The 26,735-nt window shown below is 33.2% G+C and overlaps 1 protein-coding gene across 1 annotated transcript in view; it reads right to left on the bottom strand.

The window, feature by feature from the left end:
- The window catches only part of LOC144434194 (uncharacterized), a 52,612-nt gene that overhangs the window by 19,025 nt on the left and 6,852 nt on the right, over positions 1-26,735 (bottom strand). The window contains 3 exon segments of the mRNA XM_078122648.1: positions 1,281-1,358; positions 1,744-1,964; positions 2,624-2,783. Coding sequence (XP_077978774.1) covers positions 1,281-1,358; positions 1,744-1,964; positions 2,624-2,663 — 339 coding nt within the window. The 5' untranslated portion in view covers positions 2,664-2,783.

Below are 26,735 nucleotides of genomic sequence, written 5' to 3'. Positions count from 1 at the left end.
AAGTAATTTTAAAATATTGGATAACGAAGTATGAATGAATATAATATTTAATCAATCTAATCTTTGTTTTCAGCTATAGTAAAATCAACAATTATGACGTACAGTGGTACAAAACAGGAAATTATAGTTTAGTATTTGATGATTCCTGTGACAACATATTTATTTGACATTGTTGTGGCTCTGTACTGAGAGATGACAATATCTGGATACCAAAGTAGTCAAGTTATATCACCACAGTTTTGGAATTCAATCTATCTCTACTCAAAGGTTATCTATGAGAAGTCTGAATTTTCAACACAAAACTTCAAAGATAACCTTGACATTGGTATTTGAACTATTTTAAGATTTGTAATCTATGTATAAATACTATCTTTAATTGTTTTCTGTTTATATTATGCCAGAAATTGGTGATATACAATTTGATAATGGAATAGATTAGATGTGCGAGATATCTGGCATATACATATAATGTGTATAGTATAATGTCCATACCATCTAACATTTGTCCAGTCTCAATGATCTCAAAATTGTATGTTGTTGTTTCTACATTCACACATTATTACACGCCTACATCCAAACTCATAATTCTAACTTTTGGTGCTAATTAATGTTATATACCGACAGTTAACTTGAAGGTTTGGCATTGCCTAAACACTCATCGTCAGTTTTTAAATCAATTTTTAATTTTTAATTTTTTAATTTCTAATTTTTAATTTATTTTTTTTTAGTCTAGATTTGAAAGTCAACGACAAGTCTCAGGGCTAGGTTTGGTAGGTTATATCCAACCTGTTCATATTCAACAATCTTCAATGATCAGTGAAAAACATTTGTGTAGTCTAAACTCCTCTTCTGACTGACACAAAATCTGTCTATTCACACTAATTTTTTGACCAAATTGTTTATTTTGGACTAAACTGAAAAAATAATTTCAGTGTGTACACTCTTTGTGTATAACTTACTTTGCCTTCAAAGTGACAAAATTCACTCTAGTTTTTTAACCACACATGGATTTTATTTGGGCCTATAATAATCTGAGTGTGAACACACCCTTTGTGTATAAACATCTGATAACTTACTCTGCCTTCAAATATTGACAACTTTGAAATTTATTACTTTATGTTGGATAAGATAAGATCTGTAACATATTTCTGACCTATATTTAGATGTTGGTTATAAATATATCTTGTTTATATTAAAGATTCCTGGTATTCTTATCTTGTAACACAGACAGGAAGTCATGTGACCTTACTTGGGAAGACATGCATTGTGGGTATACTTACTTTTGTATGCCCTCTTTTAGTGGCCCATATGATTGGTGTGTTACCAGTCTTCTGGTCCTTGTAATCTATGTTGATTACCTAGTACCAAGAAAATACACAAATATTAATATCTCAAACCAATGACCACGACCATGTACAAGTTGATTCAGGAACATTTTGATAGAACGGGATGCATGAAGTGAAATTTTTCCATTGTGCAGCCATTTTGTTTTTCTAACCTTTGAATATTGTTTTGACTTGAAACAAGGAAGCTCAGTTAACTTGATGAAAGTAATACTGTGCATTTTGACATATCAAACAGAATTCTTTACACTGGATTGATCGGAATGGTGACAAAATAATTGGAAATGGTATTTCACAATATTTGCTTATCACAGTCTACATTCCCAAATGTAATAAAATCCATTGAAAGTTATAAAATGTAGGTTCCAAACAAAATGGTTGAATTCCAGAATAACCTTACCTCCTGACTCATTCTCTGTAAGAACTCTGACACTTTTTGATAGTCCCCGTCTCTAGCAGCAGCAATGAACTGTTGTTCTAGTTCAACTCCCCGTCCATCACTGAAGATGTGAGCTGCCAGGTCATGGTAGGACTTCAATAACTCTTTGTTTCTATGGGAACCAGTGGAACTAGCACTGGACGCTGATGTACTACGGTTTGAACCAGGTCGAGGCTGATCAGCTGTTAAGATTAGCAGAAGTGAGATTTTTATAATAACTAAGAAAACAGGATCTGAGATAAAAAGTGTAGTTTTCATTTACGATCCAAAAGGGGAAGAGTAACCAAGACTTGTATTATTCAAGGTATAATAACGTCTCTTCAAAGATGTATGAACTTATTTGTTAGTTTTGTGTTATGAAAAGACAAACTTTTATTAAGAAAGAGACAGCATACAATCAATTTTTTTTTTCTACAGTTGAGTTTTGATATTATACATACCACTTTACTTGAATGTCAGGGCTTGACAAAGACCAGAATATGAACTCAGAAACACAGAATCAAAAATAAAAAGACCTGTAGTCTAGGGATTTATTCTGCACAAATACATGTCACTTCACGGACTGCAAATTTTAGAGACACTTTTGTCTGTTGAATAGAGAAGTAAAACCTTAGTTTAAGCTTTCTTTCATAGTCCTTTAAGAAGACCAATGTACGTGTTCACTGTAAGTTGTGTTTCTATAAAGAATGGTAGGAATGTATTTAGGTAGATTCTACCTGAGTTTCCCCCTGGGGCAATTTTACATGGGACCCCTTCCACAATCATAGTTATTGACTGAGGTAAAACATGTACACATTATAACAGCTAATTTTGTAAACTTTCCATGGGGAACATTACTCACCCTTATTAACCTGTAGAAAATCATCAGCCATTGTTTTCATTTTTTTTCTTCACCTTCTGAGTAAATAGAGTAAATATAAACAATAGTTTATATAGGGACCAGAGTTTATATCCATTTTTCACACAAACTAAGATCTTCTACATCTTGACTCTGGTGTATCCTGTAAGATAGAAAACAATATAATTGTATATTATTAACCTTGGTATCATATATTTCAAGTCAATGTGATGTAGTTTGGCAGAAAGTTACAATTTGGTGTAATGATAGACTGGTGTATAGTTTGGCAGAAAGTTACAATTTGGTGTATCGGTACATTGATACATAGTTTGGCAGAAAGTTACAATTTGGTGTATTGATAGACTGGTGTATAGTTTGGCAGAAAGTTACAATTTGGTGTATCGGTACATTGATACATAGTTTGGCAGAAAGTTACAATTTGGTGTATTGAGAGACAGGTGTATAGTTTGGCAGAAAGTTACAATTTAGTGTATCGGTACATTGATACATAGTTTGGCAGAAAGTTACAATTTGGTGTATTGATAGACTGGTGTATAGTTTGGCAGAAAGTTACAATTTGGTGTATCGGTAGATTGATATATAGTTTGGTAGAAAGTTACAATTTGATCAGATGGGTAGATTGGTGTATAGTTTGGCAGAAAGTTACAATTTGGTGTATCGGTAGATTGATACATAGTTTGGCAGAAAGTTACATGTCTGTACATTCTTAAACTAATTCAAATACATCATACAATCTACATCTGAATAGAATACTGTAAACCTAGATATTTTTGCTACTAGAAAATTTTGCAATTTTTGCAGTCTTCAGCTAGTTCTCAAAGACTAATTTTCATTAATTACTAGTCTGGTATATTGTGTTTATGCACAATGATGACACGAAAGTCTCAAGTGTAGGCAGATTTTTGAAAGGGCTATTAGCAATGTCAATTTCAATGTCATGGTCAGATTTCAATATAATATACACAGACAATAGTTCATTATCATAACAAGACAAGACCATTGTTAATGTATATGTATAACAAAAGCTGTTGTTACCTAATCATGGTAGAATAAAGACTGGTCTTAAAATAATATTTATTTATGTTTTCATTTACCAATTCAATTCAATTCAATTCAGTTCGGTTCGGTTCGGTTCGGTTCGGTTCGGTTCAGTTCGGTTCGGTTCGATTCGATTCAATTCAATTGTTTCTTTTGACCTCTTCATTGTCCTATTAACTCATTTAACACTTTAATTTCTTGATTTTGTGAATGACCTCCAGATTTGCAGTGGGAACCCCAAATTTTCAGACCTCGGGGCCCCAAGGACCCACAAGGACCCCCTTAATCCAAAACTGATGTAAAACCCTACCCTGCTCCTTTTCCTGTCAAACCAAAAGGGAATAGGATGTTTATCAATGGGATCCCTTGTAATTAAAAGGCTTCAGTCATTAAAATGTTTAAATAATTAAATTGTATTTTTACATTGATTTGTGTCTTAAAAGTATGAAATATCCATATATTATTGGCAGATTTATGCATGTGCCTTTTCCCTACATACCCAATGTTAAAAGGCAATTTTTGGGTACACCCAAAAATTAAGTCATCAAACCATTCATTAGGTTTTACTTAACTGCAATGTTACATATATCATGGGTAGTACAGTAATAATTAACAATATAACACATATAATGCTCCATATGAAACAAAACTGCCACAGAAAAAACATTCAGATCTGGCACATGTGCCTTTAATATATACCCCCCCCCCCCCTTTTTTTTTGTAGATGGGGAGAATGGTCTTGAGCCACAAAAACACTGGAAAGAAAGCAGTGTAGAAATAAAGCTCAGAATCACTCTCTTACAACTATTAAATACAGATTCAACATAGCTAAAACAATTGCTTTTAATTCTAAATCAAATATAATATTTCCTACAATTTACATGTAACTTTAACAGAATCAATAAATTTGATACTGCCTAATAATATAGTAAAGAATGAAAAGTGGATAATATCATGTACAAATCAAATGCCAACATCTGCAGCATTGTCCAACAAATTATCAATAAAAAAATTAATATAATTATTACTTTCAAAAGCTTTTTCCTTTTTAGAGTTTTAGAGTCCCTTTGTTCTGTCTTACATATATCTAACCTGCCCTTTGAAAATTCATGGTGGTATACTAGGTATACAAGGACAAACTAACAATATCACTGCATTATACGGAAAATTTGGAAAAGTAAATAATTAAAATATATATTTTAACATACATTTTTGTGTTAGTCACAATAAATTACTGTGATACTTTAAAAAATGTATGTAATACAAATACTTTCTTTCTATATGTCTTTCAAAATTTTCTGTATGTCACTTTCAAATTGCAGTTCCTGTATTCAAAGATAATGTATGTCTACGTCATCTTCTTGTGATCTCATCAGTGTGTTCAATTTAAGCCGACCAGGGTATACAGTAAATACTACTGGTATCCCATGTGTTCTTTTTGTGGTTTTTTTTGGGGTCGGGGATGTTTGTTGTTTGTTCCCTGTGTGGATTATTCCGAAGGATACAGTATGCATTAACAGTATCCTGTGTGTTTCTTTTTTGTGTTGTTTTGGGGACATTTGTTGTTTGTTCCCTCTGTGTGGATTATTCCGAAGGACGCACTGTCTGCCTGGGATGCTAATCTCTCTTTGAGTAACCTCTTCAATAGTCAGAATATAATGAATGAAGAGCCTAGTCATCAACAAATACTATACTGTGTATGCCACAGTAGACAAAATGCGTTAACAATACGTCCACACATCAGTGCTCAATTGTAATCCCAAGGGATGGTCTTTTTTAGGTATGAGATGTCAGTATAGTGCTCGCTATTGTGTTTCATTAGCCTGTGTACCAGCATGTGCATCTCATGTATGATGAAGATTTGAACAATAGACATTGAGAATCCATAATTGGGGTTTTGATAACAGGAGCAAGCTGTATACATCACACTCCAAACACTGATCAATATACATTGTTCAAAATGAAAATAGAGAATATAATATTGACTTATTATGATTTTTCCTGTTTCATGTATTTCCCATTTTATAGGTACGTAATTTTAGAACTGTGTCAATTTGGTAAATTTTGGGTGCTTTGATCCTTTTTTTTTATCCATGATCCCACCCTATTGTGTGCATTGTTTGGGATGTATTACAGCTAAGCTATGAAACTGCAAAATTGGAGCAACTAGAAAATTTCTAGAATAGTGAAAATTGCATAGCTACCGTCAATAAATCAAATAGGACATACATTTTGAAATATATGTACTATCATGGTAATATATGGTACTATACCATGTACAAGCCAAGTTGAACAAAAAATATGGAATATATACTCTGGTCATTCTACAACGTGCGTCTACGTCACGACAATTCATGTCTATGTCACTGTTCTGCTTTTGTTTGAAATATGAGTCAAAACGTTCAAAATTACCATTACTTTCCCTGATATTTCTTTGATATTACTGGCACTGCTATAAATATGTTATTCTCCAATATTTTTCTTCATTCAGCCAGAAAATACTTGTGACCTACGGGTTGTCACTACTTGTCTAGCAACTCATAGTGACAAAGCCCCTCAGGTCATTCATATTTCCCTTGGCTGAACGAAGAAAAATATTGGGGAATACCATCTAATTGTATTACAATGAAGGATGTGGGCTCTCGACTGCTAGAGTACACAATGTTTGAGCTAGGGAAAATATCATCTTGATAGTAAAAAGAAAAAGAAGAAAGAAGATAAAGCATTTGATGTCTCTGTATGAGCAGCTGATTGTTATCAGTTAAAGCAAACATTCCAGAATATGAATAAATTTAGAGTAACTTTGAATAAAATCTCCGGTTTATTTATCTGCTTTACAATTTACATCTATGGGAAATTTTTGAGCAGACAAAGAAGTTGAATACACAGGATTTTCATTCTGTATTCTACTTCAGGCTGCCAATCATACAATAATATCATCTCCAAGTTAGTTCATTCACTGATAACTGTTCACATGTCAAACTTACTGACATCAAATTAACGACATCAGAATAAAGACAATGTAATTTGTTTATGTTTACGCAGTGAAAACATAATTTGTTTGTTGTTCTCTGTGGTCTATCTAAAAGGTATTTCTAAGCAATGCTGTATCAAACATTAAAACAATGGAGACAAACGGAACACAGATTAAAATGACTTAATTTTCACCAAATTATAGACAATGAACCTTTTAGCATGCTACATCAAATTGCACCATGTAATATTTATTACAAAGCTAATATACTCTGTGAAAGTTCCACTGAGAACAAAACTAAGAACGCAAATGTAATTCTTTTTGTACCTTTTTACTCTGGTTTTCCAATAAAACTTTCAATTAAAAAGTTAAAAAGAAAACAAAGTGTATTTGACATTGAAAATCTAACATATGAAAAAAGTGACCTACATGAATGATTAATTTTATTACGGGATCCCTCACTATATCGGTATCTGTCTCTCTATTTTTTATTCTCTTTGTCTATTTATACCAGTTTTTCTTCTTAGCTCAAATTTTGTATAATTTTGAAATATTTTGTGCAAAAATGCAAAATTTATTGCAAACACAGACACTTTCACTTTACAACTGACACATACAAATGAAAAACCTTGAAAAAATTACAACCCACATAATCTTCTTCTGTTGACAATTACCTGTCCAATAAAAATCCGAATGAATGTCTGCAGTCATGTATGATAATTTTTCTCAAGTTCAAATTGTAATCCATCTTTCAGGGCAATGACCTTTTTATAATGTTATTCCTTTAGACTTGACAGTGATGTGCAGACACAATAAATGAATCAAGGACAAAAACTAAAACTAATTATTTTTTCTCTGCACAAAGGGTAATATATATTGGTGAGTTCAACCAGGAAGTGAGTGTTAATAATTTACAAAATAACAGTGTGTGCAGGGTTTGTGAAAATCCACGCCAGCTGCTCCATTTTTTACGTTACATCATTTAAATATTTAAAATTTGAATAAAAATATTAAGTATTCATACTGTCTGGGACATTCCATTCTGGAATGGGGATGTCACTTTCACTACGATTTAGAAAGAAAAATAAATTTTCACCAAATTTTCTGATAAAATATTCAAAATATAATTATTTCGAACAGAGAATGATTCTTGTCTTAGAACTCGCTTTGCAAAGTCATCTTAAGATGAATTTTCGCATACATCTTAACTTAGGAAATGTGACTCCCCCCTACTTCAAATGGTATGTTCCTGATTTAAAGCAAAACATGGAAACACGTGTCTGACCCAGGAAGTTGTATTATACTAGACACAGAATGCTGAGTACCACGTGCCTAGTTGTGCATTATAGTAAATTTGAATATTAGCCTAATTGATGGGGGAACAAAGGCTATTATGTTGGAAAGGGGTGCGGTATTCCCCTATGATGTACATCTACACAGAAATTAAAATATCTAGCATGCTTTTGTGCAATATATCAAACAGCTCATTTCTGACAAAAGATATTCGGCAGATAACAATTTTTTGAAATTTCACCACACAACAAAGCTTATGAAAGTTAAAATGATTTTGATACGCATTATGCAAATTATTTCACTTTGGGGTCAATTTTAGGCCGTTTCAATGACAAATTGCAAAATCGAGCATTTAAACTGAATAGGAAAACATAATTATATCTTGAAATTTGGCATTTGTCATCTATAATTACATTGTACATGTGTGGATTGCACACACAAAAAATTCAAAAACATTCCTGATGAAAAAGGGAAATGCAAGGAAAAAATAGCACTGCAAAAAAATGTCCTGCAGCTATGGTAAATTTGACCAAAATGCTCAAATTCGGAAGAAAAAAATTCTTCAAAATCGTTTAAAGTTCACTGGAAAAACCAGGTCAGACTAGGGCACTTCACTTTACACTTTATCTGCACATGCAACATAATAGACGAAACAAAACTTAAAATGCAATTTACAAATTTGTGAGAATGTACAACTGCTTTGTACAAATTTTGCTCACTTTCAGTTGCAAGGAATTGGCTTTGTTTGATAAGTCATCCCTTACAGAAAATGCACAAAGTGGGAAAAACTGAAATGCAAGTGATTACAAAATTCTCTCAGTTGCTTTCAGGTGACTAAGTCCTTGTCAAAATATTATTTTTTTGGAGGGAAATTTTGGTATTATACATAAATAACTGTTAATAGTATTTAACACTTACCTTAATTAATACTTGGTTTATATTGCCTAAGTACTGCTAATCAAAAGTGGCTCACTTGAAATCTTCTCAAAAATGCTCACAAAATGCACTGCAGTAGGAGGCGTCAATCTGAGCACCTTCTATGCCAGCAGAAATTTGGGAACTAAATACATACACTACTTTGTGGTATGCATGTTGGTGAATTAATTTCTATTGTGTAGTATTACATTGAACCATTCATGGTGACCCCTAACCATACAGCTTTGTGCTCCTAATGACCTTGTTGACATCCCTAGGTGAGTGTTAATTCTTACTCTATGAATGATGTCTACTAATACAATATTGATTGGAAGAATTTAATTTTATTGGGTAAAATAGGGGGTTAGCTTAATCATCTAGATCACAGATGAGTACTCACTGAAATCTTGTTAAAATTACCTCGGACTAAAATCACGAGAAATAAACAATTATTTTAATATAAAAGTACAGGTATAATAGTAATTTTAGAACATTTATGAGTTATCGATGCCAGCTCATCTGTATAGATAACTGTATCAACATAAACATTTAAATTTTTGACACATTATACACAGTTGTATAATTTTTTTGAAAGTGTAACTGAAGTTTTCGTCCATACCTGTAGACTTGTACATTTGTGGGTATCAGAATCAATTTGATTAATTTCTGTATGGTATGGAAAAGATTCTGACACCAGTTTTCTTGTTATACAACTTAAACTTTACACCAGACGGGATGCTGAATTCTATAAAACCATTTTTTAAATCATAAACCAGGTTATATAAATCTTGAAATAAAATGTCTATAGTATGTTTTCCATATAATGGACATTAAAGTTTATATATTGATATTAATTACTATTGAAATAATCACACAATTCATTATATTACCTATATTTACCTGAAGCATGTTGACTAAAATTAAAAATGTGAATTACCTACCCTACCAATACCAATACTGCTGCACACTGAGACAGGCTTGCATATTATGACCAATCAAGTTGGCAAACTATATATATACTAACTATAGAACAATTGATAACAAACATCCTTTTGTATAAATACAAATTTCAACTCATCCAAAAGTTCAAGTTGTTCTTTTTAATACAAATGTCAATGATTTCTCAGTGTCAAATATACTTCTGTTTTGTAAATGTTGACACATCGACTAAAAAAAGACGAGCCTTGACATCTGCAACCCGAAATAATCCACAGATTCGTACATATAGTGTCCACAGAAAGACAAAAGAACAAGTCTCACTGACTCAATACTAAACGTCCATGACTTAAATAGTGTCTGAGGGCAATCAATAATCACTGTTAAAAAACATCCGTCCTGGGTCAGAAGTAGAATAAACAAACTTGCACTTGGTCAAGTACAGGGACGACAGACAGACACGGTCAGCTGTCACATGTTCAATGTTAAAAGGGGTTAACATAATATTTGCAGTTTCAGAAATGTTGCTAAATTGACCACATCATGAATATTTATGTCCACGAACAGCATATCTAATGAACTACTTCTACAAAGAAAGGAGTTTGACAAATAAAATTTACATGACAAAGAACCAAGAAAACAGCAACAACCCATTCCTTTTTCTGTTTTGTATATATTTCACATCATGTGCTAGAAATGGCTATTTCAACTGCTATAAAATTGAAAATATCTGAAAAATTATGCAATTTACAGAATTGTATAAATATATGTCAATATGTATAGTATAGGTATAGTGGATTAAAAAGTACAAGAAAAAGATCAAGTGAGAGTTGTTTTGTATTTTTTAGTTGACCTGAAAGTAGAATAATTACGAAATTAAGACAAACAGAATGCAACAGCAACTTGTTGGTCAAATCACGACATTCCAAACTCTATACTCGTATCTTGGATCTCTTATCAGTAGGTGTCGTTATTTTGAGAGGTATTACTGTTTACGATACCTCGACTTGGCACCTTGCCAAGGGATTGACGAAATCAATAAATCGGGTCCAAACTCTTATGACGACAAATGTCATGGACAGATCAAAACACCGCATTTTGCGATCAAAATAAAAGATTTAACTGAAAATCAATAATCTTCAATTGTGGCCTGAATTGAACAGATTAATTTTCATTTTAGCCAGGAGGAAAATAATGTCTAAGAAATTAACACTGACACACAATAGCAGTGACTACATTTTGAATACAATGCTATTTCTTTGTTGCCACCAACTTAGCAGTGAAGTGGACAGAAATCTTGTGACTTTTTTGTCCTTAATTGAGGTCAGGTCAAGGTAGCGATTGATTTTCAGTGTTGACATCTCAGCTGACCGATTGATTCACCAAGTAGGTCATGGATATGTGACAACAATCTCATTTGGAAATTCATATCTATTAATAATTACAATGACATGATCAATAATAAACGATGAAAAACCTAAAAGTAAACTTTGAAAACAAATTTTTAAAAAAACATATCTTATTTTTATCTATTATTAACTAAAAGCATTTAGTTTAAGTTCAAGTCATTTACATCTTTGCACTACACAGGGTCTGAATGCTTCTATACTTGGTGGTCAGATTTTCACCAAGTGAACTGTCTCAGCTACAGTTTTCTATTGATTTCCATTGGACTTTTAAAACAGACTACCACCTTATAAATTAGGTAGTCTAGATATGATGTTAAGTGATTTATATGTCCTGATCAGTTTTTGCAGTCAGGACCCGAATTTTAACTTCTACATTTGTGAATAAGTGAACTGTCTAAGTTACAGTTTTCTATTGATTTCCATTGGGCTTTTAAAGCAGACTACCACCTTATAAATTAGGTAGTCTAGATATGACGTTTTAAAGTGATTTACATGTCCTGAACAATGACTAATTTTCAGCTGATCAGTTTTTGCAGTCAGGACCCAAATTTTAACTTCTATGTTTTGTTAATAAGATTTTAGCCAAGTGAACTGTCTCGGCTACAGTGTTCTATTGATTTCCATTGGTCCAACATAATACCTACCCACCTTTAATAAATTATGTATTCTTTAGTATGTGGCCCGGATGACTGCTAATTTTGAGCTCTTCAGACTCACTGAATGTTGATACAAATGTATTGAGATAAATTTCCATCTTTGTTTTTATTGTTATGGAATTATATTGTACACATTATTTCATTTTATTGTATATGAGGTGAACTGAACCATACCAAAACCATTGGTGAGTACTGGTTCACAACATACATGTAGTGTTGTTTAAAAACTTACATTGATTGATTCAAGTACTGTTCAGCCCCCTGGGCTCCAAATTATAGTACATGTACACATCAAAGAAAGCAAAATGACAGCACAATTACTACATGTACATTGTAAAGGACATTTAAATATGGATGAAGATTAACCAGACTGACTGTGTAATTGATTGATTGATTGATTGATTGATTGATTGATTGATTGATTGATTGATTGATTGATTGATGGATTGATTGATTGACTGATCAACTGATTTATCATTGATTGACTAATTGATTGATCAATTGATTTATCAATCGCTTGACTGATTGATCAATTGATCGATTGACTGACTGACTGATTATTTGATTAATTAATTGAAAAAAACCTTATAAATTGATAGAACTGGGGTATTTCCCAAGATATGTATGTGATTTTATGATTATATTATTCCATTTTAATAATAAACCTAACATAATTTCTCAAACTCATTTCTACACAATCATCACCTCTTCTATTGTCTATGATGTGACCAACCTTCAACTTGAAAGATGTTGTGTAAACATACAAGTGTTAGACATCACTGTGATCTTGAACTTAAAAAGACAATGTCAATTGTTGTAGTTTGAGTCAGATTTTTATTTGACACCATTATACCAGATGACAAAATCAGTTTGTGAAGTTTATAGTTTGAATCAAACTTCTTGAAAAAGCCTTCTGAGAGGTGAGCAGGTTGAAGAATTCAGCCATTTTGTACTCATTTACTGGTGATGGAGTTCATAGTGAAATTGAAAACACACATGGATATGTCATGCCGTAGCCGAGACACTATCTGTTAGCTTTGAATCTGAAGATCTCTTTTTTTAAAAATTAAACCCAATAGACCGCCTCTAGACCAGTCATGCTGCCTTTCACAACTCTGGCTGAACATAAGTTATCAAATCAGATCTTCAGCTAACAAAGGTCTTTGAATTATCCTCAGACAACTAAAAGAATTATCATATCTCCTGTAAACATGTTGAAACTAAACACAAATTGTCAGAAGTACCTGAGAGAAAGTACATTTTCAGGATATTTTGCACTTTAGTAGTACCTGTGACAAAGACATCAATGTTGAGATAATTGACATTTTGACTAAAAACCTCCTTAAATTTCTAGTATTTGATTGCAAATATTGTTCTACTAATCATATGATATCACTTAGGTATGGATTGATGACAGACAGATACTACAAATAAGTCATTTTGAAGAGGTCAAAGTTCACATTTAGATCACTAAACAACTATCAATATGAGATTTATCAATATCTAGCTATTGTCTGGTCATGCACACAACTAAAAAAACACGTCATCATTATAATTCAAAATCTAATACTTTAAATTTCACAATTATTAAATTAATGAAAGGATGCATTAGTTCAAAACGGAATTTAAAAAAAAATAATTATGCAAAAAAGAAATCATTCAAATTATACTTTTTGAACTGCAATCTCTCACAAAGTGGACTGCCCTGTTGAAAATCATTTGGTTTGTGCAGAGAAGACTTAAGAACTCTCCCATCAGCCTAACCCACAACACTGTGTTGAAACCATGCCCTCCTGAAAATAAGATAAGGTGTGCATGCACGTTCTCGAAAGCTTTGATTACAATGCACTCACTAATAAAAACATGTGTAACTTCATCCTGAACATAACAAACATTTTACAACAACAAGCACTCCAAACTTTGTAGGTCATCAAAACATCAACAGCATAACAACAAAGTATTTGTTTTGTTTACACTTTTCATGATCTTTAGAATAGCCGTAAAACAGTAATAAAAGTTGCAATAAAATGTCACATCAGATTATGTCAACTCTTTTAATCTTGTGTAAAGTACAGGAAAGCCTGTCAAACAGATACAATGGGTCCACAAGGTGAATAATGTATACTGGTGAAACCAGGTTGTCTTTATGTGGTCCTGCTTGCAGACAGTGTATGACGCAACACTGACAATGTCCATCTGGAGGAGAGGGCATAATGTCAGAATCGAATCCCAACTTACTCTGTCTGCAAGCAGGACTTTGTCTGTGTACCAATATGCTGGTTTGTTGTTAGTAATGTTACTACGAAACCACGGTACATAACCTCAGACAGGAGGTGGTGACATCAAACATTTGTGTGTGCATGTGATGATATCTGTTTTGTGCATTGTTGTAGACTGTCTGGTGGAGAGTACGGAAAGTACAATAGACAGAAAATATTGATGTGAAGGTTACCTTGCTTTACACAATGTTGACCCTATTGCCTATTTAAATCACAGCGGTGTAGTAATTCTTTACAATTGGCTCTCCAACTTCTGCATGCTCTGTCCTAAAATTCTGCATGCTTTGAATACACAATTGGAATAACTTTGTATCATATTACCACAGTAGTAATTATGTTTGTTTTACCTATTGAAGTATCTGTAGACGGGGTTTACAAAAGTCAAATCTGTAACACAGTGTGAATGAGTCATTGATATTTACAGTCACTAAAAAAGTTTTTTAAATCACCATCTTTTTGAGTATTCCAGGACTCTTTTTTTCAAAGGTAGAAATAGTGTCCATGAGTATTTAAAAAACAACAGACACTGAGATAATTAAATTTGTAAAGGACAGGTATACTTGCAATTATTGGTACATTATTTCATCTTGTGAATTTATAATGACCACTATACTATTAGAACATATTTCAAGCTTATCTATAAAGAATAGTTTCTGATACTTGATGGTGCTGTGCTGTCTTGTAAAGCTTGGAAGTTATTGTCTGAAAGGCACTGAATAGCCTAAAAATTATATATTAGTAACATTACGCTAAAACCTATAACATCTGTAACGCCATTTACTTATTACTGGAATTCCTGGTCAGTACCTAACATTTATAATCACAGGATTTTACTAATATTAAGGCAAAATCAAGACTACATATGAATTCTCTAATACTTTGTAAGTGATATTAGCAGTCTGATTTTTTTTAGGTACATGTATAATATATGGCTCACTGGGTAAAACAAAATTTCAGAATGATCTAACATTCCCTTGAATCCTTTTAGTTGGCTCTTTACCACCTCACAGTCTATTCAGCAGCTACTGCAGATTTTAGGAGTGCCTGGATTTCCTTGAGGGTTTTCTTTCAAGGTTGGGTTTTGTTGTAATTTTGTTCTTTGCAGTATCCCTATCAATCTTCATTTCACTCTTTATAACCAACAAGGGAGGTGCTAATAACATGTACCTACACTGTACAGAAAATTTCCTTGAAAACATTTTACATTCAAGATTTGCGATTGGGCATGCTTTCCTATAAATTGATTGAAAATCTGATGAAAGAATATTATCTGCTTAAATTCATCATTTTCATTTACCACTTATGTCGTTCTGTGTATGTATGATGTGAATGACGAAAGGTGATAACCCAGAAGGCATAAACCATCATAAAAAGAATCTGAGAAAAGTGGCAAAAAAGACAGCAATGACATCAAAGAAATCTTTCTCTCTCTACATCAAATTTTAACCAGATTGCTTCTTCATGAACTAAACTGCACTTCTATCAGTAGAAGTGCCATAATTGCGATTCATTGATAACCCCCATTCATGCAAATTTTACAAGTTAGATCACTGTGAACAGTTCATTCATGCAAACTTTACAAGTTAGTCCACTGTAAATTGTTCATTCATGTTAACTTTACATGGTATATCATTGAGAACACTAGTTTTGACAAATTTCATTTTCTTGTTACATCAATCCATATGAATAAATTCAAAGAGTTGAACTTTGTATTAGCTCTCTCATATTGCCAGTATAAATTTCATCTTATTGTTGTCAGTAATTTAGGGGAGTGTGCCTACTTTCAGATTAGTATCTTAATGTATTGTTTGCCTGCTGTACTAACTTAGGGAGTACAACTTTAAAATCTAATTTGCTAGGAACTGGCGTGACAACTGATTGTAGAAATCACAATTTGCCAAGAGTGGCTTCATTCAAAAGTTTATCAAATTGCACAGATGTAAAATCTTTTAATGTTTCATTTAGTATACCTGTTCTAAATTTCATGTACTGGGCATTTCTCCTGCTGTTCTAACAGTCTAGATACTACACATGGTATCAAACCATCTCTTCTTGAGATTTAATTCACGGATAGTACTAGACTATACGCTGTTCTGCTGTATAGAAATGTCTCATTGATGTTGAAGATACTGTATGCTGTTCTGTGCTCTGTAAAAAAAAATGCCCTATACTGGTAGCTAGCATGGGTTCTTGGCTAACTGCTTGATTTGAAAACAGCAAACACTGAAATCATGGCTACACTAGTATCTCCACTGTTGGATGAATTGTTGCAGCTCTTATCCAAATTTCTCAAACAGAGATGATACTTTAGCTATTGGCAACACCATTTTAAACCGTTTACCCATGAAAATGTTCAACATTAGAGCTATAGGTTTTCAAGAAGACAAATACTAAACTACTAAAATGAGTTCCCCATAGCAATACTAATATGTACAAAGGATCATCCCAATAGTAAAGGGTTTGAAATAGGAAGCTATAAATTGGAATGAATTATCCACTCTATGTCTGACACCCTATTAGTAAAAACACTACTACATCACTAAAGCACTGTATTTTGCCAAGGGCAGTACTGAAGTAGCTATAACATTCTTCCCATGTCGTTCATCATGGCTATAATCTCAAAATGGACCATTTTTATAGAGAGACGTTTTCTGTGTTGTCCCAACTACTGGTGACAAGTAGAACATTTTACATGCAGAATTCATGAAAACAGAGGGTGATATTTAGTCATGTCCATGACTCGACCATTATGGGGGGGGGGGGGGGATCAGCCAAGTTATTGTTCAAAGATTTTGACATATTTTTTCACAGTGAATACCAAACGTTAGAATTAGTTGTGGTTTTTTTTCTTCACATTTATTGTTTTCTTCGATATCCTTTGTAAATGTTAAACTAAAACTAGATTTGAACATAGACAATTAGATACTGTACCAGGTTCAATGACAGCCAGGGTATTGTTACAATTTTGTCTTTACAATGTGTTGACATATAACAACCACTTCAGGTACGAGTACTAGACATTCTACAGTTGTAAGTAGTCACTATAGTAGTCTAGTTTTAAATCCAAGTAAATCCCACCTAGCCTATTAAACTAATAAAGACTAAAGGTTTCTAAGTTGTCTATCCGCCTTTGAGCAGACCATTAGAGTTAATCAGTCAACATAGATATTTTACACAATGGTAACAATAGATAAGTAGGATATAATACACAAAGCAACTCTGTGTTTTACCATGGAAACTATTATATGCTAGCAATGATAGTCGTGACAACGTTGCATTTCAAAAATAGTTTTCTTTTGGACACATTTTTCTTGAAATCAATGAATGGTACACATCAAAATGTTGCACTTTATAAAGGTCTGGAATTTGGTTGGTTGGTTGGTTGTTGTTGTTGTTGTTGTTGTTGTTGTTGTTATTATTGTTGTGATAACATAACCTTTCAAATCACATACAATCTAAAGTACAATTAAAATATTTTTATTTCTTTATTTTTGGTGTGTGTTGAATCATAATTCTCAAATTTTAAAAGTGAGTATTCCCCCAAATGCAGACATCTGGGTTTAGAAGTGGCATATAAATTATTTTTGACTGAAAAATAATACTTAATGTTTTTCCTGATAATGATAGAATGATGAAAATTCTTCTTTTTAATAATTCCTTACATTGTAGAAATTACTTGGTGGAACTAAGGAATTAGTCTAAACTAGTTCAAAGAAAATATTGTTCAACTCAGTGAAAATATTTCCAGCTTGACAAATTTATCAAATAATAAGCTTAATCTTGTCAAGAAATAGTTTATTTTCTACTTTTAGTCAAAAATGGATTCCAGCCATATATTAGAAATCCTACTAAACCAGGATTTATTATTCAATATCATTATAGTAAAAGAAGTGAGTGAACAACCTGAGAGATTGGTTGCATGTTACATCCAACAAACAGACCTATGAGTATGACATACACTATTTCCAGATCCTCCATGTTGAGGATGAAGATGATGATGATGATGATGACAATGATGATGATGATCATGATGATGATGATGATGATGATGATGATGACGACGACGACAACGAGGAGGAGGATAACAACTAATCATCAATTTTACACTCGTCATTGTTTTCTGTACGATAACACATCTGATGTACTACAACACTGAAGCTTTTATATTTTGAAAAAAAAAGTGACAATGTCGGTAAATCTTAGAACACAACATCAAAGGGAGATGATTACGACAAGAATACATTTTATACATCAGTTTATAGATTTTGTCAATACAACTGTGGATTTTTAAATTTGAACAATGACTAAATTTAAAGGCCAAGGTTTCAGTACCAGGTTTAATGTCACATTAGTGTTATGTTATCAGTGGAACCACGAGGATTAGATAAATTATTCTTTTGTTCTGGCCCAACCATTTTAATAGCTCTACCAGACAACTGTTTTCCACACCAAAATGTTAACCCTATTCTGAACTGGGGAAGACACCTGGTGACATCTGACCCTTGGGTCAAAGGTTACATCAATAGCCCTTTGTGACATCCAATATTTCTATAGTCTTATCAATAAACAAACACAACATAGACATACACAAGTACTAAAAATCGTCAATCAATCTTTATCTAGTATTTCTATCCCTGAATACAATCTTTTGTTTTCCATGTTTTGCCAAATTTCTATCAAATTCGGTCAACTTACCATCATAATCCTTGAAACAAAGACTATAGCATGTCTACATAATAATATGTATTTGTATTGAGGACAGGCAGTTGAAATGACGCCAAGTTTTCTCTGTTGCTAGGTAACAGGAAGCTGTTGTCTTGACAACCATAAATACACTATGACAACATCTACTTACAGCATGTTGATTACATTACAGGCAAATTATACCTAAATTGATCAAATTTAGGTGAATGTCAAATATCAATTAATCTCATATGGAAGAATAATTTACAAGTTATTTAGACATCTTTACATGTAAGATATTCATTCTAAATCTGGATTTTTATCATTCTTAGATTTTCAATAAAACAAAGTCACACATGCTTTGGGAATTACTGAGAATTTTTTTATCTTAATTTGGTCACTGTGTGGCCAACAGTCTATAATGTGAACCATTTCAATTTCAATTTAAAAATAAACACATTTTTATGATATAATAGGTATTAAATCTCATCATATTCCACAAAGAAATATATTATATTACCTTTGTGCATATAGTAATGTACAACACACATATCATTACATCAAACACACATCATCATCTGTTTTCCTTTTTACAATACCGTGTTACAAATAATCTTTCACGCTTGTCTGCACTGAATAAATTTCCACAAATAGCCCCAGCCTGTCTTAATCCATCATTGCGATAATATATTGATAAATGTTGAACCTACTCTACAACTAATTACATTATATTACAATATATATGGCTGGAACAAAATTTGCCCATTGCGATTCGTTGCTGATGTCACTATACGTGAACTGACGATAAAATTTATGGGCAGGTCTCACTAGGGAATTTACCTGCTGCGTATTACGTACAATTCACTAAGATTACACATGTTAGACAGAGCAGAATGGTAAAGACCTTCTTTTCGTAGAAACCTGGTACAAAATGAAGAAAATTGTGTCAATTTTATGAAGGGAATCTTGACCATCAACCTTTACACTTTTCATCAGACTTCACCAAATTGCAATTTAAGTATGTCAGAACCAAAAGCAATTCATTTCCCGTTTGATTGTAATTTGTGATTGGATTTCGTTTGATCTATACATTAATACCTATATTGCTTTACTAGGGTGTGGTACCATATTCCAACAAGTAGTGTGATTCACTTGTACACATGTCCTACTTCTAATTTCTATACATACTACATGTACTTTTATTGGATTTTGATAATTAAATAATATTTATGATCATATTGATCACATTCAACATGGAATGTAAATTGCTGATTATACATTTGTTCAACACAAATCAGAATTCATTTTCATCAATTCCTATCAAAGATAGAATTCATTGAAATTTTTCAGAAATATAAAGGACTACATGTATGATACAAATATATTCTCAAATAAATCATCTGGTATACATTCCAATACAAAGTCAAATTCGTAAGATACTATTTCATACCTTTCATTTCATTTTGCATCAATCAATCAATTGATCGATCAATCGATCAATCAATCAATCAATCAACCAATCTAGCAAGCAAGCAAGCAATCAATCGATCAATCAACCAATCTAGCAAGCAAGCAGCCTATCAATCAATTAATCCATCCATCATATTTACTAGTTAAAGAAACTGCTCTGTTTAATACAACTAAACTTTTATGATTTTTAAAAAAGAATTAAATTTGAATAACACGGCATGCATCACTTATATCACACATAATTTGTATCTAAGTTTTCAATGTGATGTGTACATCAGGAAATTTTATCACTGTAATTTCTTTTATCATAAGTAGACTTCTAGGACAAGACAAGAACATTTATCAAAATATAAAACAATGGGCAACACAAACACTATATCATTCTAAAACCACTGTAACATTGATTTACAAGGTAGTTGACACTGTAAAACATACAAAAAATATAATAAAACTTGATAATACAGATAGCTAGGTTAATCTTGATATAAATTACAAGGAACCTGGAAGGCCATAATGGAATGGTAAGGTCATACAAAGAGATGATGTTGTGAAAGTCTACTGAATAAATAGTATGACACACGTAATATGGTACGCTTACTACTATAGTACACACAAAGCAAAGATCTGTTCATTTAATTTCAAATGGTCTTGTGAATTTTATGACGTACAGACAAAATAAATAACTATTTCTCTAATTTCTCCAGATAAAGAAAAGACGGAATTATATTGTCATATAGAGACTTGACATTGTGGATGAAGGTTATATCTAAAAGTATCCAATGAATACATCACTATACATGTATACAGTGGCCAACTAGTTCATCTCCATGTCTCGGGAATTCAGTGAATTCCTTCGTAGCACTTTAGGAGACACTGAAATTAATTTTTGGAAAAGTCTGAAAACGTTATACTTCAGCAACTTCGATGTTGAACAGGTGTTAAGGTCACTGAACTGTTATTCAAAATTAATATCATTATCATTAGAAAGCCAACAACTCTGGCTACCTGGAGGAAATACCAAGGACAAACTTACAATGGTGCAAACAAACAAACATACACCTCTTTGAATGAATCAAGGCCAAAGTTACGATGTAATTTCAATGTGAACTACACTTTTATAAAACTAAGGATGTCATTAATCATCAACCATACAAAATGAAACATTCTAAAACTAAGAAATACCTGTTACCAATAGTTTCTCTGCCTTTAAGGTCAGTAAGTTACTATCTGTGTATATGACTTCACTGTCCCTGGGTTTCCCCCACCTGGCTATGTGAAGACAATAGAAGCCATGATCGATGCACACAGAACTTCAATACTGATTAGAACTGGAAATGCTACTTTCCTGTTTATTCTCTTTTTCATCACTGTCCTTGGACAGTGAAATTTGTTACAAAACTTTTTACTTTTAGCAATGACAATGATTTTGGGTTTACAAGCCATTACACTTGAACGATAAATTGTGCCATATGTCGCTCCTCGCTAAGAGCAAGGGTCAAATGGTGGCTTATACTATAGGGTGGCACAGCATGCTGTATCATACAGACCACGCTATCACTGCACTGACTACAATATAGCAGTTTAAAAGGTAGCCTAGCTGTGTTAATTTGACCATAATAAATCTCTGGATAGTTAAGTATTTAACACATCATGAAGTCCTTTGGCTTTCTCCTGCTAAAGCCCAAAATATTTCGGCATACCCCAAGTTGAGAAATACGCCCAGTGTCTATAATCGAAGTTTTCAAATCATTCTACATAGTAACAAGAAAGAACGTGCAACATGGAAAATCAACAAACGTCATTGATTATGAACAGGTGCTGATCTAAATATGTATACTTGTAGACCTGTATCAACTAATAAATACACATGTTGACAACAATCAGTACTATTGGGGGGTCTTCATATACAATTGTCAAGTAGTCTTCTCACCATGGGTATTATTCATTTAGATTAAAGACTAAATTAGTATTACTACAATGTAGTATCAGGTAGTGTGCACAATTTCACATAATTCAATTTTATACCATGTGCAAGTTGAACAAACAGTCAAACAAAAAAATATGGGATTTATACCCTACACTGCACATCTACGCCATTGGTTCTGCTCGTGCCAAAAATAGCATCAAAATATTCAAAACAGCCATGAAATTTCATGATTCTTCATAAATTGAGTATAACTATATTACTCTCCAAACTTTTTCTTCATTCAGCTGGAAAACACTCGAGACTTAAGACTACTCTCTTCAACTTCATTGAAGCAACAAGATCCCATTAATATGCCCTCGTATTTTCCATGGCTGTAAATCTAATAATAGTAATACCTCAGTCTGAATGTAGATACCTCAGTCTGAATGTAGATATGTTTTGTCTTTCCCTTATAGTTCACTCCTATTTTAAAAACTCAGAGTTGTTGGTATAAAAATATGTGCATGCTCATAGTAATGATCTCTCCATTTTTAAATACCAAATTCCTTTTGACACAATATCCACCTGTTTATTCCCTTGAATGAAGTCATTATATTTTCCACCTTCACTGTTGAGGATTTGTAAGTTTCAGAACTTTATTAAAGATATTATACACAACTTTAAATACTGCTCTAGTGTTTTTCAGACATATTTTTCAAGCTGACATTCATACCAAACTCACGTGACTCCACACTTATGCCACCTGTACGTCTTTTTTTAATAGACATCAATGAGAACAAAGAAACTGAAGTAATACAGTGAAAAAGTACAATGTATGTCTGTTCTTTGGGCTTAGCAACACAGATTAAATATATTATTAGTAATTCTCAGTAGCCTAACCTTAAAACAGACATAATGATCTAAATTTAGGAACAAAACACAAGGTATATTGTTACTTGTTTTAAAGTTGAAATATAGCTACATCCTAGTCACCTGATAAGAAACTAAAAACCTTGGATCTCATTCAGAAACCACTGCCTGGTTAAATGATTGAGAATGCCTCATAATCCTATCTCAGCATTCTTATTTGTGCTGGCTTTAATTTGAGTTTTTGTATCTTATACAAATAAACACATGACAGATTTGTTATGTGTCTCAAGTCTGATTGATTTCACGTCCATTGAACTTTTAGATATCTACACAACTTTATTACTTTTCGTGATAAAAATTAATCTGTACGTCAGCTGATTTCAAAAACTCTGGAACGTTAAAAAGAACATAAGGACCTGAAGGAAAGAGTTATTTACCTGAAATGTGTGTAGTTCCAGCGATATGAATGATTCTGAAAAAAATTCTGACGATAGCACGTAGTTCATTGGTACCACTTCCAGACTGTAACAAAGAAACCTCCAGTTTGCTGTGTGTACCTATAGGTTTTGCTACCAAGACATCTGGCAAATTGCCAACAACACCTTAGAAATACATGACAGCCAAAATATCTTCCGCAGGAAAAAACACGCTTATTTGATCACAACACTCAAACCGATTCATTCCCGTCTGACGGATACAAAAGAGATCGATCGTAAAATATTCTAAACCGCAAAAAAACCATTTTCAATCACACGTTGTTCCTCACGTGTTTATCTCTAACTTGGACAGAGAACTGGAAAACAAGCTTATGTAATTATGAAATGAGACACAAAGACGGATATTGTTATAACATGATCATGGACAAACTATTGTTTGGGTCTAGAGGCCGACTATGGACATTCACAATGACATGAAGAAAGCCGGAGAAGGTCTTACATCTAGGGTCACACTTAGATTACATGGACTTAACCCTGGACATTGTAGTGACTGACTATCTTCAACTCTTATATTTCAATTCTATCGTAATTGTGAAGAAGTGTTTTGGGAAGGAAGGTAAAATCTTTGTGCATTCTCAAGACAAACACAATGGATCCCCATTGATGTTACAGAATAACAAATCACAAACTATAGATATATTCCTCCCCTCTGTTACCAGGAGAGTTCTATGCATCGATCTTTTTTTCAAAATGCATAAAATTTGAGTTGATGAATTTCAAGCTATTTTCAAAGCTTTGAATACTTTTTTCCATTGTCTTGGCGTATGCTATAGAAAAGTCCAAAGAACAATACTCCATTGTGTCTTGACATTACCTGGTCACATTATGCTGAATCACTGTTGTGTTTTTCTACATGCAAGTTGCGTCTTCCAAAACATTACATTGAAGACCTAAAGTCCCCTTTACAAGTGTACATTTAATGGTCTAAAAGTAGAAACAGGTTTTCTTTCAAGAACACAATAGTTTGCATGGAAACAATACACAGCAAAGCATTACCAGTATTGGCTCTATGCTTCAACCCAGTTGAATCATTGTTGTGTTTCTCGGTGCAAGTCGCTCCTTCCACAACTTTACGTTGAAGACCTAAAGTCCCATTTACAAAAGTAGAAACATGGTTTTTTTGAGAACACAATAGTTTGCATGGAAACAATACACAGCAAAGCATAGAATAGCTAGTATTGGCTCTACATTTTTGTATACTGCGACACAGTGTATACCATACTATATACATGTATAAAATACTTCGTCACACATTCCTATTGTCTTTCTATTTAACATGTAACAGTAAGCTTACCTCCATACCTTACAAACAATAGTTTTGGGTACCAAAAGAAAGCTCCACTATGCTCTCCTTTATAAGAAACTTAGAAGATTGTAGCACTCACAGGTAAGATTATAGACTGCAATCTGGTTAGCAATCTGATATTAAAAGTGGATTTGATTTGCTTTATTTACTGTTCTTCGTGTCGACTCTGTGCTTGCAAGAATGAATGTTCATGGGTTAAGATATATGACAACAACCCAATGTAGTATATCACTGATGATGATGCTGACAGCGATAACTGGGGATTCACTTCCAAACATATTTTTACATTTGTTACCCCTTTTCTTGTTACATAGTATAATAGTGTTCTTTGCTGATATACTGTATTATCTGTGAGTATAGTTGTCTTTAAAAGTTACATGTACCAGTAAGAAAACATGAGATGCAAAGGATGATTATAAGAATATGGCATGATGAAATGTGAATCATTTCAGACTTAATCAGATCAGGTAGTAAACAATATCAAGTGTTGCCCCATTACAATGTATACAGAATACAGACTGAGAGTACAATATATTGTAGTCACCACACATGTATTGGAGTATACATATATATACAGTTCTTAGGTTCACCCATTCTAGGTGATGAAGGTATCCTACATCCAATGCTAACACCATCACTGGTATGTCTCACAGTAGTGTGTATTCAAAATGAAAACTAAAACACCTGTTGCAGATAAGGGAATCCCCTCTGTTACAAAATATTGCGTTGGCTGGACTTCAAAAACTCAACAACTGCCACTCTTGAAGTGAAATGCTTTGGTACAGATGCATAATTGAATGTCCCTCAGCATTTTATCAAGGATTGTTCAATTTGAAAAATGGAAATTTATACAACTAGTGGATTCAAGCTGACCATCCTTATTTTGTCGAGAAATGGATTAATCCATCTCAACCTAACCTTCCCTACTGTGTTGATGAATGGACTAGCCCACCTCAACCCAAATGTCCCTATTTTGTTGACAAATGGACTAACCCATCTCATGAAAGTAAGGGCGGCCCTTTTTATTTTTCTGTTTCTCATCTCCCGACCGACCCTAATTTGCAGCTCCGACATCAGAAAAAAAAAAGTTTTTTTATTTCCGACCGACCCCTGAGCACAGCAAAATTGTAAGGTTCCTCATGGCGTCTTAGACCAGTTCTGCCGAGGCCACGACCTTGCGACATTGGCCCCCTAAAATTACAAATGACGCAATAATTTTCCCACCTTGCGTCGCTTTGGCAAATTCATTTTACGGCAGATATCAAAATTATCTAAGTCCACGGCCGGACCAGGCCAGGCTCTGACTCGACGTCAACCCACTGACTGCGTATGGGAAAGTTTTGTTGACATCATATAAGATACAGTGACAACGCGTTGTTCTGTTGTTAACATAAAAAAATGCCACAAAAAGATCAACTTTGATAAACTTTATTTACAAATTGAAACATTAGAGGGAGTAGATGAGACGTCGAAATGGACGTCTCTCGTCACATGTTTTGTCTATCGTCACTGTCGTGACCTCTGACCTACTCACTGACGTGTGCGAAACACTGAACTTGCTACCGGAACGCGGAACATCTATTATATCTGCCACAGCTCAGAAGCCTGAGTAAACCAAATTTATGGGACAGGTTGTGATTTTCATTTGTGGATGGGTTAAATTAAATGAGTACATGTGTATTTTGATTCCGAAAAAGCTGTGTTAGGGGATCTTGTTGCATGATGTTGACAGTGACACATGTGAATGTTGGGCACTGAATCAATGCGTAATCACTGGCATGGCCACTATAGACGGTCACACATGAAGAACGAACTTGTTGTACAAATCAGAAAAAAATTAATGTGGCATTTACAGAGCATCC

This window comes from Glandiceps talaboti, chromosome 4, assembly GCF_964340395.1.
Source record: "Glandiceps talaboti chromosome 4, keGlaTala1.1, whole genome shotgun sequence".
In the NCBI taxonomy this organism is placed as follows: Eukaryota; Metazoa; Hemichordata; class Enteropneusta; family Spengelidae; genus Glandiceps; species Glandiceps talaboti.
Note: the sequence above shows the minus strand (reverse complement) of the source record. Positions and strands in the feature narration are given on the sequence as shown.